Source organism: Sminthopsis crassicaudata, chromosome 3 (assembly GCF_048593235.1).
Source record: "Sminthopsis crassicaudata isolate SCR6 chromosome 3, ASM4859323v1, whole genome shotgun sequence".
NCBI lineage: Eukaryota > Metazoa > Chordata > Mammalia > Dasyuromorphia > Dasyuridae > Sminthopsis > Sminthopsis crassicaudata.
The window spans coordinates 525,410,763-525,425,320 of record NC_133619.1 but is presented as its reverse complement, the minus strand read 5'-3'; the positions used below and the strand labels follow the sequence as shown (position 1 = coordinate 525,425,320).

Sequence of the window (14,558 nt, the reverse complement as noted above, 5' to 3'; positions counted from 1 at the left end):
CCTCTCTGACAAATTTTCCCTCCAGCTTGTTTTCTTTTGAAATATGTTGGAGCCAGCTCAGATTGGCTAATAAGAATTAGCTGTTAAACTTGTACATTCCTCTCTTGCCCCAGTAGTCAAATATTTGACCCCATCATATATGAATAACAATTTTTTAAAAATAGGAGAGGTAAAATGAGAAAAAGTTCAGTCTTCAATCTGAGTACTTTTCTAGCAAAGCTATTTATTATTTTCTTCTGCCATACAGCATAATAGGCCTTACCTGAAAGCTTGCCCTTTAGAAGGAATGTCTGGGTACCAGTGTGTCCTGTATGTCTCAAATAGTATTGACATCAGCTTAGCTGCAAATTCTTCTATTTGTTGTTTATTCAATTTGTCAGATTTTTTCACCAATCTTGTGATGAAGAAAATTGTTGTGGCAATTTCATCTTTCATTTTTAAGAAGTGAGATCTAAAAATTTCTTCAAAACACTGAGAAGGACAATAAGAAATTAGAGTAGCAAGGGTTGAACATAACATCAGTATCTACTTACCACATAACTCTGGTCTAAGTTTTATGGTTAAAAAAGAAAAAAAAAAAAAAAACCCTGATATTTAGAGTTAAATTCCTTAAAGGGTTAACTTAGTATATACTATGTCAATCAACACTTGGGGGAAAAATATCTATACCTTTACAAAGTGATTTTGAGAATCCTTTGAGGAAAATACTTAACAACACAGTATTTGTTTAAACTTTGATACACACAAGAAACAGATAAGTATTACAATCACAAATGTAGGTGCAATTTTGATGAGATAGCAGAAGTTTTATGACAGCAAGCATCATTTCTTTTAAATTCTGGGAGGAAAAAAAACAAACACATTTCAAATCTCCAAGAGACATTAGATAATCTAGTTAAACTAGTCAAACATATGCTTGTCTTCTCTCTGCCCCCAAATAACCCACTTTTTCCTTCTGTATGAAGTAAGGAAGTTAGCATACTTGAGTTTAAAATTTCAATCTCTTCCCCACACCTAATCCATTTACAATTAGGATGAGGTTAATAAAACCCCCAAATCCCAAAGGCTGTTGGGTGTTTAATACAATCAACAGGTGTTATCAATCAGGCTAACTGAAATGACTACTTCTACAACACTGTCAGATTATATAGAACATAATTATCTTGGCATGATATGCAAACTCTTTACACTAAATTCAAATATAAAAAATTACAAGTGAAATTCACATCCTAAATTATTCCTAGTTTTGTTACAAGGGTTATGGATCAAATCTTCTATGTCTAAATTTTTTTACATTTTAGTAATTTAATCTCTATTTTTACATTTAAATATTATACACTGTAATTGTTGTAGTGTTCTGAGAATTAGAAAAATGTCTCCAAAGCCCAAAATAGATATTCTTAATGGAAAGGATTTATAGAATAACATGAAAAGGACATAAATATTATCTATACTATTAGAAAGAGTAACTCAAAAAATCATGTATTCATTGAAGTCTTAAAGTTTAAGTAAATTCATTACAAGTTTTTTTTTTCTTTTCAAGGCAAACTTTTATAAGTAGACTCTATTCTGACTATATACTTTTTTCTAAAATGTTTATATATAGAATTTTCAAAAGAACGAGGTAGAATTATAAATGTTTTATGTTACCTACATAAAGGTAAGTGGTTCAGTTGATAGTGTGCTAGGCCTTGAATCAGGAAGATCTGAGTTCAAATGTGATCTCAGCCAGTAGTTGTATGATCCTGGGCAAGTCACTTAACTTCTGTTTACCTTAATCAACTGAAGAAGGAAATAATAAACCACTCTAGTATCTTTGTCAGGAAAACCCCATGGGCAGTATTAGTATGCTACAATCCACGAAGAGTCAAACAGAATTGAATAACAACAAATGTTCCTAAGATGACAGTTCATCAAATGTCTGGAGATTCCCCCCACATATACATATACCAGATCTCTTAATTATATATTAATACTAAAGACAATAGAGGTACAGTTAGAATCTAACATTTCAGTAGACTCAGTAGACTCCAGTCTCAAGACTAAAAAGATTAGAGCTACTTTGTGATTAAAGCAGTTAAAAAATAAAAATATAGTATTGTCCCAGAATCCCACAATTTACAATTAAGTGTTTAAAATTAACTCAACATTTAACCATTTAAGTGTTTCTTAAATTTAATTAATTTAATTTAAATGGTCTTTGCATACCATAATTAAAGAAAATATCAGGAAAAAAAAGTTTTGTTTTTTCATAACCAAAAAAATTTTGAAATACTTTTTGTGATAAATTTTTTTAATTCTAGAATTAGGAGTGAAGTCCTATATAGCATTGGCTCTGCTTTTGCCTGTAATTTGAACAAATATTTGCCTTAAATGATCTATTACTTCATTTTCTCTTTCCTGGCATATGCCAAAGCTAGTTTGATACAGTTCTTTGAGAGCTGCTTGTTAAAATTTCATTGTAATCATTTATATCTCAGAAATAGGCACATGCTATGAATCAAAGTTTGAGTTACTATTTTATTGCTTATGCATAAAAACATTTTTTAAAATATTAATGAAAACTAAACTTTAAAATGGGTCATTTTGGTAGGGAGCCAGTTGTTAAACATTTACCAACATGCACCTACTTCAATCTCCTGTATTCATATATAAATTCTTTGAACTCTTCCAAAGAAATTCAGGCTATAAAGCCAAGACAGTCTCATTACTCTATGATATAGAAAAATATCTATAAATAAAAGGCTAAAAGTAGTTTCATTTAGAATTTCTGCCATTGTCTAGTTAATACAGCTAATTTATCCTTCCTAAAACTGTCCTAGGGAAAATATCTTATCTCATTAAAAGCTTAAAAGTAAAAAAAAGAAAAAAAAATTAAATATATATTTATGTAGTGTTTAAAAAATGTTTAAGATTCCATTAATTCCTTAGAGCAATCATGGAAAAAAAAAAGTATGAAACATCATCAGCAGATTATCAGAATAAATAATGTAATGGTAGCATTGTTTGTTTTAATTATTATTTCTACAACAAAGAAGATATTCTTTTTTTTGTTGTTCTATTTGTATATATTCTCAGGACACAATAAGCAATCCAATAAGTTTGAATTGAAATTTTTTTCCTGGTTACCCAGGTGGATATAATTTTATTTCACTTTTAATATAAACATTTTTTTAAAGAATAGCAATCAAAGGGTATAAAGACTATGATAACTTTTACATGTCTATTTAATGCCAATTTTTTTCATATCTCCTAATGATTTCCTAGAATAAATTGTGTTTATAAGTATCTTTTGTCTTAAGAATGGAGAAAGTAGGGACAGTTAGGTTAGAGCAACAGCCCTGAAGTCAGGAAAACCTGAGTTCAAATATGGTCTCAGACACTTAATACTTCCTAGCTCTGTGACCCTAGGCAAGTCACTTAATCCTAATTGCCTCAGAAAAAAAAAAAAAAAAAAATTGAGAAAGTAAATAAACTCAAGGCAATTATCTGTGTTTTGGTTAAAAAAAAAAAAATACAGATCTAACTGGATAAATAATGTCTATTGCCCATACAGTTATACAGACAACTTTTAAAGCTCATCCTTTAATACATATATGTAATGATCCTCTTTGTTTTCCAATATACATCAGCATAAAACTGAAGCATTAACTGTATCTATAACTGAACTGGAGAATGGATTTGATTGCCACAACCCACTGATGCATGTGTAAGAACAGGTAGGAGGAGTCTTTCATTTTCAGATAATGCAAGCACTTCGAAGATTAATAGGCCATGCCCTAATGATTGTTATCACTTACTTTCAACTTCCCATTTGAAATACTGTACTATTGAGTTTGGGGTTGGTGAAGCACATCAGCTAAAGAGACTTTGAACTTTCCCTTGGTATCACTTTCTTCAACAGGCCCAGGCAGGTCTTAGAACTTATGAAATAGAACAGAAGAATAATAATGTGCCTAGATTCCACTAAAGAACAATCAAACTGAATAAAGCTTCCTGTAATACTTCCTTTTGTTCAGTTCCTTATGCAAAATTAAACATATTATTTAAAGTACCACCTACAAATAATTAGCAAATAAATGTTCTGTTTTGACAATTGAAATTCTTCATTTAGGGCCAGCTTTCAATAGATTGAAAAGACTTATGCCTTAGTTCAATTTAAAGTGAATCAATGTAAGATCCCCTGCCCAGCTCACCATCCATGCCTGAAATTACCACTATTAAAGATCTATTCCTTCAATTAAAGAGAAGCAATTTTGGATAACATTCATATAAGCACAGAATTTTGACCAGACTATATTTGGAGTATTGTATTTAGTTCTACTCACCACATTTTGAACGAAACATTGAAAATTATAATTTATCCAGACAAGTGCAGGGTATAAATAGGGTTTAAGTCAAATTAAATACAGAGAGATTGATCACAAGATTCCTGTAAACAACTTATGTACTCACAGAGCATTAAGAAATTTTGGGAGGGGGGGCCTTTGATTGCATTTTATCCTTTGAATTAGTCATCTCAGATCATAATAGGTATCTGGATAAGAGATACCTCTTGGGACTACAGCCCCAAGTTTGTACTTTAATTAGGTTGGTTTTCCCACTCTGACCCATAGTTTCCTCATCTAAAAGATGAAAGAAGTTGGCCCTAGAGTCAGAAGGCCTGAGTTCAAATCCGAACTCAGACTAGCTTTGTGATCCTGGGCAAGTCACTTAACTTTATTGCTTCACAATAACAAATAAAGGGGCTGAATTAAATGACCTTTAAGGTCTTTTCCAACTGTTTGCCTATGAACTTCAATATGACCCCAAGGTCATTTCTAACATTATTACTCTATAGTTCTATCATCTCCAAAAATCCCTTTTTAAAATATAAAGATTTTGTTCAGTAATTCAAAATTTCATCAATGTAGGTACTCCAACTAATGATGGGTGATCATAGTTGGATGTAACACAGATGAGGGAAAAGAAGGGAAAGATAACTCCAAGGTTCATTTGTCACTGGAAGGATGGTTGTTATTTGTAGAATTAGGGAAGATAGGAAAAACAAAGATGATGAGTTTAGCATTTGGAAATGCTATATGTGAGATGGGAGATCCAGGGAAGATAAATGTTAACTAGACATCTAGATATGAAAACATACTCAGAAAAGGAATAAGAATTGTAGGTATAGATTTGGAAATAATCCATATAAAGCTAATTGTTTAAGGAAAAGCACTAGCTAAAATTATCAAGGAAAAAAAAAAGATGACAGCTGAAGAAAAAACCTTAGTGAATATTAGAAAACAAAGAATTAAAAACAAAGAGAAAATACTAAAAAGATTAGATAATTTTGTCTCACAGAAGACAAAGGAGGTGAAAATTTCATAGAATAGGTAATCTAATGGCAAATCCCAGAAATAGCTTAAAAGGATGAGGATCAGAAAAAGAAGTTTGGATTTCTTGCCAGGCAGTAAATAATAATCTTGGACAGTATTTTTAATACAGAAGTGGAAGCAAATGAGACCACTAGCTAGAATCTGGACCACTAGTAGATAAAAATTGAGTATAAAATGATTAAGAAATAAGCAGCCAGGAATGTAGACTATTTTTTTTATAGTATGGCAATCAAAGGTATAAACAAGAAGCTCTCAAAGGAATAAAAACAAAACATTAACACTCACATTATAAATGTTCAAAATCTCAGAGAAAACTACAAATTTTTAAAAATTCTTAGAGATTCTAGCAAACAACTATCAAACAGGCAAAGGCAATAAAAGATAATAAAATTCAATAGTGGTATGATTGTAATAAAGTTGAAGTCCCATTATGTTGTTGGTATAGTTGTAAATTTGTACAATTTGGGGGGGGGGAAATATGGAATTATATAGCTTTTAATGTTCATAGCATTTGACCCAACAGTTCCCATAATGGTTCTATACCCAAAGATTATTGACAAAAAACAAAACAAACAAACAAACAAAAAAACCCTACAGGATATAACTATTCCTAATAGCATTATTTGTAATATCAAAAAATTTAAAACAAACTACATGTTCATGAGTCATAGAATAGGTGAATAAATTATGGCATATAAATGAAATGGAATTGTTTAACTTCTTGTGCCTCAGTTTTCTCATCTGAAAAGAACTAGATGATTTTTAAAATCCTTTCCAGCTCTAAATCTATAGTCAAATTATTCTAGTATAGTGCCATAAGAAAAAAAAAAAAAAAAGAACAATTCAAAGAAATATAATATTAAATCATCTAGAATAAAGAGCAAGAACAACATACATGTTGACAACTATATAAAAATAACAATGGCAACAGAAAAATCCATGTTATATACTAAGAAAAGGTAGTCAAAGATTATGAAAACAGGGACAATATTCATACCTTTTGACATAGAGCTAACAAGATAAGCATGTAGAAAATAGATGCTTAGAGTATAATTATTTATAATTTATTAGGGATCTTAATTTCATCTTTCATCCTTGAATTTTATTTTATTATGTGCTTGATTATATGCTCTATTTTTCCATGGAAATTAAAATTGTATATGTATATAAATATATTTGTGTGTGTGGATACAAATATATATATAAATACATATTAAAGATTGATACTGAAGGCAAAGAGATTAATAGACCTACTTTGGCAGAGTTGAAGATTTTGTTCTTTTTTGTTTAAGATGAGATTTGAGCAGGGGAGAAGGAAGTCAATGAAAAGAAAGTGATTGAAGATGTAAAAAAAAGAAAATATAATCAATAAATCAGCCTGGCAGAAAGTGAAGATAATACAGAAAACTTAAGTAAAAGGCTAACTTTGAAAAATAAGAATACTTCTGAAGATAAAGAGGTTGAGTAAAATTATTTTAAAATTTTTGAGGTAGAAAAATGGAGTTTTCTTGAGATACATGCACATGTGTGTTTTACAATCTTCTCATTAAAATAAAAGTCCAAACTATCTACAAAGAATAAGAGAAGAATGGGAATATTATTAAGTATGGAACATCTGATATAATAGAGAAATGGGATAGGATGCCAATTAAACTATAAAGATTGCTAAGTAGAAGTGAGGATCTAGCTGATAGTAGGTAGCATAAATTTGTAATGGGAATCAGTTTAACTAGGTATTGTGATTTTTCTTCATCAATGTCTGATACTTGGAAAACAAAGAAACAGAACAAGAGAACAGGAGAATTTGTCTAGGTTAGGAAATGGCAATGTAAGTATGACAGGAAGGACAATAAATTTTAGATCACTAATGACATTTATTGCAGTTACTTATAATAATGTCCAGGATTCTCTGGGAGACAAATGAGGCCAGAATGGGACTGGTGAATGAAGTTGAAACATAAGATGAATAGAAGGGAACAGGATAGATGTAATGATGAGATCAGAAAGGAAAATGTCAAAGTTGAAGATCTTGAAGATTGAACAACAGTTTAAGTTATAAGGTTCAAGGTGTGGCTATGCATGTGGCCATAGTAAGACTACTTACAGAGGGCATAAAAGTACATCAAGAAACTGTGATTCCAAAGCATTAGAATGGTAGACAATATCTCCATTGAAGTCACAGAGGATGATGGGGTGGAAAAGAGAATTCTGAGCCAGATACTGATATTAAAAAACATGCAAGGATTTTATTGTCTAAATTGGCACTCATCATCGGCTACCATGTATCCTTATTTGTCTTTTATATTTTCTGTCCCCCTAACTAGATTGTAAACCTCTTCAGGGCAGGAATTGTATCTAATACCTTTGTATCATCAGTCAACCCTATATAATCCTAAAAGGCATTTAAAATTTTTTATGAAATTCATAATTAAGTTATTTTCAGGTTTAGATACTTCACTTTTCCTAGTTGGTTATTTTTGACTTATTTAAAAGGTAAATTCATTAAATGATTTGGGATTGAAAGTAGTCAATTTTTTTTTTTTAAATAAGAGACCATTTAAGAATCTAGAGCACTTCAACTAATGAGAATAAAATGAAATGGAAGCTAAAAGTATGTAGTTATAAAAGTTGCTGGCACTTCATTTTAGTTGGAAAGAAAATAGCTATTCATAATTGAGCAGATTGATTGATTTGAAGCTCTTAAAAGACATTAATGTTGACTTCAGTTTGCTTGAGGCATAAAGAAATTCCTATGTTGCAGCATCATGAATTCTAATGATCATTCATACCTAAGAATAATCTGGCATTAGATATACATATATATAAAAAACAAAATCCTGGAGATTTGAAGTTCCCTAAGAAAAACTATGCATTCCATTTTTTCCCCTTAAAATCTAGTAGACCTAAAAAGAAACTTCACCATCTAATAATTTGTAATCAGTCTGATTCTTCCCTTCTGACTCCAAAGGGTAAATCCAATATGTCCTCCAAAGCTACACAGAAGAAATACAACTTCCACTTACTATTCCTTTGGGCTGAGAAATAAGAATTTTGTAAATCCGTTTAAAATCCCCATATCACCATAGTTCTGATCCCAGAACAGGAAAACAGGCTAAAAACAATTTATTGAAAAAGATGTGTTTTTTTTTTTATGTCTTCTTACCTTTCTTCATCTCCAACCAAAACCTTCCCCACCCCCTTCTAAATTGACCCACATAGACAACAAATGAAAAGACTTTACAGTTTCGAAGAAAAGTGCTTTTCTGGTATGTCTAAAACAAATTGCATTATTCTCTTTGGCCATCTAACTCACTTCAAGCATTCTTACTTAGATTAAATTATAGGTCTCCCTGGTCCCCAGACATGCCTAGACATGAACTATAAAGGGAACAAGTCTCAGTTTCTGTAGTAACGGTAGGCCACATCAACAGTCCCCTAAGAACAAGCATTAATTTTTCTGAGAGCTAGGTCACATACGTTTTGTGATTATTTTGTTTCATAGTACTTATTTATGCATGCTATATAAATTATTTAGCTTTTTAATTATTTTAATGTCTATATATTATGATGACTTTTTAAATTGATTTTTTTCATCACCTTTGTTTGGAAGAAAAGTTTACATGCATAAATACATATGCTTTACTAAGGCATCTACCTGAAAGTGTTGAGTAGTACCTGGCAGCTATCCAGTGCTAGTAAGATATCCAAGGTAGATATAGTAACCTTATAATATTAATTAAGAAATGCTACCAAAAATTATAGCTTTTAAAATGGCTAACCATTTAAAGATAACACAATTGTTTCTGATAGCTATGTGCTAAGTGATCTAGTCTGTTTTGCAGATTTTTTCCCCCTTGGGTAAAAGTTTTTGATAATTAAATGATGTATATTTAAAAAGTAGAAAAACAGTGACCAGAGTAGTAACTAGGCAGTTATCTGTATTTACAAAGATTGTAGCTGATTTCAGTATAGTTTCTAACATGTTGTCCATATTTGACACTTGTTAAATGATTAAGATGATTTAAACTAGGAAAAGCTATTTTAGTATTTTGTCTACTATTCATTTATGTTTCTATGCATATTTTATCTTTATTTCTCAGTGGAGTCTAGGAGACTGACTTTGGTAGAGATTTGTAGATGCAAGGTTTTATGTTCAAATTGAAGTGTCACTTGGCAGAAATATGGGCTCTTCACACAAATATGATGTTACTTATCAAATGACTTCTACACTTCATATTTCGGATTTGTTTTTAGCCATAGTAATAATTATGCATTTGTCCAGGACACTAACATTTTCTCATTTGATTCTCTGCTATAAAAGTTTTTGGTTTTCTGCAGAGATTTAATTACCAAATATGCCTCTATACTACGTCCCAGAAGCAAGCGGCATCAAGGAAACTAACATTTTACGGAGGTACCATCACTAGAGTTCCACTTGCAAGTCCCATTCCCTTCCTATGCTCAGTAACTCCACATACGATTCAATAAGCATTTATTAAGCACCTACATTGTGCAAACCTAGGAGACAGACACACAAACACAGGGTGGTAGATTCTAGCTAAAAAGGAACTTTTGAGGCTAATTACACGTAACTCCTCTCATTTTACAGATGAGGAGCTAAGACCAAAGAGGTCAAATGACTTGCCAAGCCATAGACTCTTAAGTGTCTGAGGAGGGATTTGAAACCAAATTAATCCAGCAATTCTAACCCGATGCCTCTCATATTATCCAGAACTCTGGGCCCAAAACACAAACTTCTTATATGGCTGTGGTTTCTCTTCCCTAAAATACCATTTCTTTCTGATCTTCTTCATCCTTCCAAGATTCAGAGTTCTACCTGCCTCAGCGAAGTCTTCCTTATGCTGACTCTCCCAGCTTCCCACAGCTCATAAGAGTCAGTAATGTGCAACTAGAGCATTTATTTGATGGCCTTGGCTGTGAATTAGTATGCTCCTTCTGTCCTACATTGACTCTCTGATTTGTTAGCCAAATCCTAAATCCTCAATCCTTAAGGACTAACCAATAACAATTGACTTACAGATGACCTGGCGTCTCCAAACCTGTGACTTTGAATTCATTAGAACCATAAAGATGCCACCAATGAAGCTAACCAACCCAAGAATACTAATGCTAGAGAACCCTGAGAACCCTGGGTTCAAATTCCAGTTCTGTTGCTTCCTATGTCGGAGGCAGGTCACAATATCCCAGGACTGGGTCCTTCCCTACAGGATGTGGGGGGCTGGGTTAGACCATGAGGTAGCCTGAGGCAGTGAGAGAGGGTGCAGGCCCTGGCTCTGCAGGCCCACCACTGGGCCACAGCTGCCCCTGGGAACCTAAGCCACTTTGGCCTCCCTGGGCCTCAGTTTCCTCAGGTGTAAAATGAGGGGCTGCAGCAGATGGCTTTAACTCTAGGTCCCTCCCTCCCAGCTCCTGAGCCTGGGATTTCCAGGCCTTCTTCCTCCTGGCCGGGCCTCCCATTAGTCACTGAAGCCAAGTCCTCTGGCAGGGAGACCAAGGGCATCTCTTCACTGGCTGTCCTCCTGGGAAGAGAAGGCCCACTCACTCGCGGGCTGTCTCCTCAGAGAAAGCTGAGGAAGAACTTGAGGAAACCTAAGGAGATCCACCCCATCCTGAGGTACCTGGAAAACTATCTCCCTGAGCTGGGGGCTGGAGCCTCAGGGCTTTATTTCCCGGAGGGAGGGGGAACCTTGGCCTCTCGAGCTGTATCGGGACAGTTGGGGGAGGGGTGCGAAAGGAGATGCGAGAACAGCTGGGGTTCCCCCTGACAGACTCGCTGCTCCCCCGCCCAGTGCCCTGTGGAGCGTTCTGCCCCTCCCCTTCCCGTCCCATTCCTTTTATTGCCTCCAGGAGCCCCGCCTCCGCCCCACCCATTCCGCCGGCCCCGCCCTGCTCTCCCACTCCAGCGCGTGCCAGCCCCGCCCCCGTCGCGCGCCAGGTTCGAATGGCGGTTGGACTACGAAGCCGTGCCCTCGAGCAGTAGCCGGCAGCTGAGGGGAGCGGCTGGGACAGGACTAGGGGAGAAGGGAGGAGGAGCTCTGAGGAAAGTAGGGAAAACGACCCCCTGAGGAGAAGGAGAGACCCCCTACGGAGAGAGAGGAAGAAAAGAGAGGGGAAAGGGCAGAGGGGAAAGGAAGCCCCAGGAGAAAGGCAGAGTGGGGGAGCTGAGGAGTGAAAAGGGGGGAGGGGGAAACGGGGCTCTAGAGCTCAAGGGGACAGGGGTTAGGAGTGGAAGAGCGGAGCGGGCCAGTAGCCTGAGGGGAGGGAGTAAACTAAAGGAGGCCCGAGGGGAGCCAGGCCCCTGGAGCCTGAGGAGGGGTAAGAGGAGGATGGACGGAGCTGAGGGAGTGGGAGGAGTGGCCCTGAGGAGGAACTAGGGGAGGACAGAAGCGGGGAGCCTGAGAAAGAACTAGGACCTGAGGAAGAGCAGGGAGGAAGCCGGTCCCTGGACCCCGAGGGGGGAGGGGGGAGGGGGCTGGTTAGGCCGACGGGCCAGCGGCCACTTGGTCGAGGTAGTCTCGTGAAACAGGCTGCGCTGGTCCTGTGGGACGCGCGGGTGGGGGTGGGGGGGCCGGGTCCTGAGACACACGCCCTCCCCTCCTCCAACTGCGCCCGGGTGTCCATGACTACAAGGTGTATACAAAAGGCGGGCCCTGGTAGGGCTGCGTGGCCAGTGTTGCCCGGGGCCCGTCTAGGGAAGCGACCGCGCCGACGAACCTCAGGCCTCGCGTCTGGCGGGGAGAAAGCGGCTCGCTCGAAGCCGGAGGGGGAGGCTTGACTGACCGACAGACCTCAGGTGACCCGCTTGTTGAAGGCTTGGAGGTGCCCATCCCTCCAGGGGCGGCCCTTCCCGCGCCGGTCCATCCACTCCAGCGGCGTGTCCAGTGCTCGGTTTGTAGGCAGTGTAGTTAGCTGATTGTATTCTACTGCCTACAATCACTAACTCCACTGCCATCAAAACAAGGCACAGCATCAGCGGCTGCCAAACGCCCGAGAGGAAGGAGACCGTGGGTTCGCTTGGCTGGTCTCGATGGTGGAGAAGGCTGCAGTGGCGATCTCTTCCGAAGGGCTAGTTTTCCTGCACCTGACTGAATTGTTAAGGAGAAAATTGTGCTCGGAGATGTGATTTGTTGGAATTTATCCAGCAGTATTGTGCACGCTGAATTTTTAGAGGGACACTTTGGCAATCTGACAAAGTAAACTTGGAAATGAAGGTTAAGTTTTAAATGTATGAAATGTCACTTCGTGCCATTTTTTTGTAAGTGTATAAAACGTGGGATCTGCTTCTGCCTCATCTAGCTAAAATACAAAGTTTGAGGGAGAAGGGGGGATTTAATAAGGGTAGGAGAAAACTCTTTAAACTGCTGGAAGATAATTTGCAGTGTGTATGTTATACTGGAAATAGCACATTTTCAAACTTTCTAGCAGACTTGATAAACTCAATTAGGTGACCTGTATAGGAGGACTTGGACCTAAAAATTAATCAAAACCAACATGTACTTGTTTGTGTTCATGAAGGTGCCACTTTTTAGAAGTTAGAATGGGGAGGGGGGAAATTGAGTCTAGTTACTAGGCAGTGTAGTTAGCTGATTGCTAGTAGTAGTACCAATCACTAACCACACAGCCAAGTAAACAGATTGTAATTCATCCTATCCAGATAACTAAATGTGTTTTGGAGGCCAAAAGAAGAAACTATGTATAAAAGCAGCACCTTCCCCTAACAAAAAATATTCATAATAGAATTGGTCAAGGAACTGTAATGCTATTTTGAGGGATAAAGTGAGTAATTAGTAAATTAGCTTAGCTTAACCTTAAAATTTCATTTTTTTTTAAAAGCATGAAAAATCTTTTAAGATCCAAGATGGTAACCAATTTCCTAGACACATCCTGATGAATATAGTTTCCTTAACACTATCATGATATGATTTGTGTATATCAGATTGAACACACTTCCTTTACAAAAGTACATGTGAAAGCCAGCATTCCAATAGAAAGTAGAATTATATGTAAATGTCAGTTCCTGCTACAGTAATGTTACTAGTTCTAATGTCAAAATTCAAAATATTTCTGAATAAAGGTAATAAAGAAATTAGCTGTTCTTAATTATTTACCAAATATCAAGAAATAGTTCCCCAGTAAACTTAATTGCACATACTTGCTAAATCTTTTTATCAATATCAGAGTTATATTTTTTTAACTACATGCAACATTTGGTATTTTCTCTTTTAGTAATAAGTGTTCTACTCTCAATTGATAACTAATATTAGATTCCAATCAGACATATTGCTCAAAATTTAATTTGTTCTGAATTTGTAATCATAAAATGCTAGTAAGAGCTATATACCATAATACCAGAGCAGACCTGTAGCGATGCTAATTTCCCTGTTATGGTGTGCTTCCTCAACAGCTGGATATCCCAGTCTCACTTTCAGGAGCAGGTGTACTGACTCTCCAAATCCTTACTGCTCCTGGGATTGCATCAATGCTGGGAGTTCAGAACCTTTACAACTGCTGCTCTGACTTCTCCCACCTCTGCACATTTCTGGTATGCTTTCGACGGAGGTTTTGGGTAGGTGGAAACCAGACTAACCCCAATTTTGCCTTTTTATAGTGGGTAGGACCAAGTAGGAGCGGCCAAGAGATATAGCTGGGAGACTTGTGGTCTCCTGTTTTAAGTGAGCAAGAACTGTCCTCAGTTGCCATGGAGACAAGCCAGAAGGAGAAAGAGACTGACTCAAGGGATCCCCTTGAAAGTATATACCCTGGACCTTTGGTGTTTACCGGCTCTTCAGAAGAGGATGTGGCTTTGGCCAAACAGTTCTGGGTTTCAGCAACCATGCATCCACATCCTGAGTCTCAGTTAGTGTCAAGTGGCACCCAGCAGCGATTGCCTGTAGCTCGAACTACTGGGCCCACTCTAGCTGGTAAGTGGCTAATCCCTTGATCCCTGAAACCTATCTAATAATATTCCTGTACCCCCATATTTTTCAGGAATAACTTTTGACTATGGTATTAAATCAAATTTCATGAAGCAAATTGTTTACTAGAAGATTAAAACATTTGACATGTCATCTCAATATTCATGGCAGTAATGGAAAGAGGAAGAGTCAGGGATGCATTCCCCAGTCTCTTCCCTATAGGTCTTCAAATTTAAGTTTCACT

At 36.6% G+C, this 14,558-nt stretch overlaps 2 protein-coding genes across 14 annotated transcripts in view; one reads left to right on the top strand and one right to left on the bottom strand.

Moving 5' to 3' along the window:
• Positions 1-11,189, bottom strand: part of BTG4 (BTG anti-proliferation factor 4) — a 130,988-nt gene extending 119,799 nt beyond the window's left edge. For 3 of the 9 annotated variants that reach the window (XM_074304301.1, XM_074304300.1, XM_074304307.1), the window contains exons 1-2: positions 983-1,096; positions 263-471 (exon numbers count right to left, since the gene is read on the bottom strand). In XM_074304301.1, the coding sequence (XP_074160402.1) occupies positions 263-435 (173 nt within the window). In that variant the 5' untranslated portion in view covers positions 436-471; positions 983-1,096. Of the gene's footprint in view, positions 1-262; positions 472-669; positions 920-982; positions 1,097-1,654; positions 1,795-10,416; positions 10,490-11,017 lie in introns of those variants that run through there. The other 6 variants (XM_074304305.1, XM_074304306.1, XM_074304309.1 and 3 more) reach the window with 6 other exon arrangements.
• A 136-nt stretch (positions 11,190-11,325) lies between these two features.
• The window catches only part of HOATZ (HOATZ cilia and flagella associated protein), a 50,994-nt gene continuing 47,761 nt past the window's right edge, over positions 11,326-14,558 (top strand). Inside the window, exons 1-2 of one of the 5 annotated variants that reach the window (XM_074304297.1) lie at positions 11,326-11,443; positions 13,804-14,320. In XM_074304297.1, the coding sequence (XP_074160398.1) occupies positions 14,098-14,320 (223 nt within the window). In that variant the 5' untranslated portion in view covers positions 11,326-11,443; positions 13,804-14,097. Of the gene's footprint in view, positions 11,715-12,010; positions 12,193-13,803; positions 14,321-14,558 lie in introns of those variants that run through there. The other 4 variants (XM_074304296.1, XM_074304299.1, XM_074304295.1 and 1 more) reach the window with 4 other exon arrangements.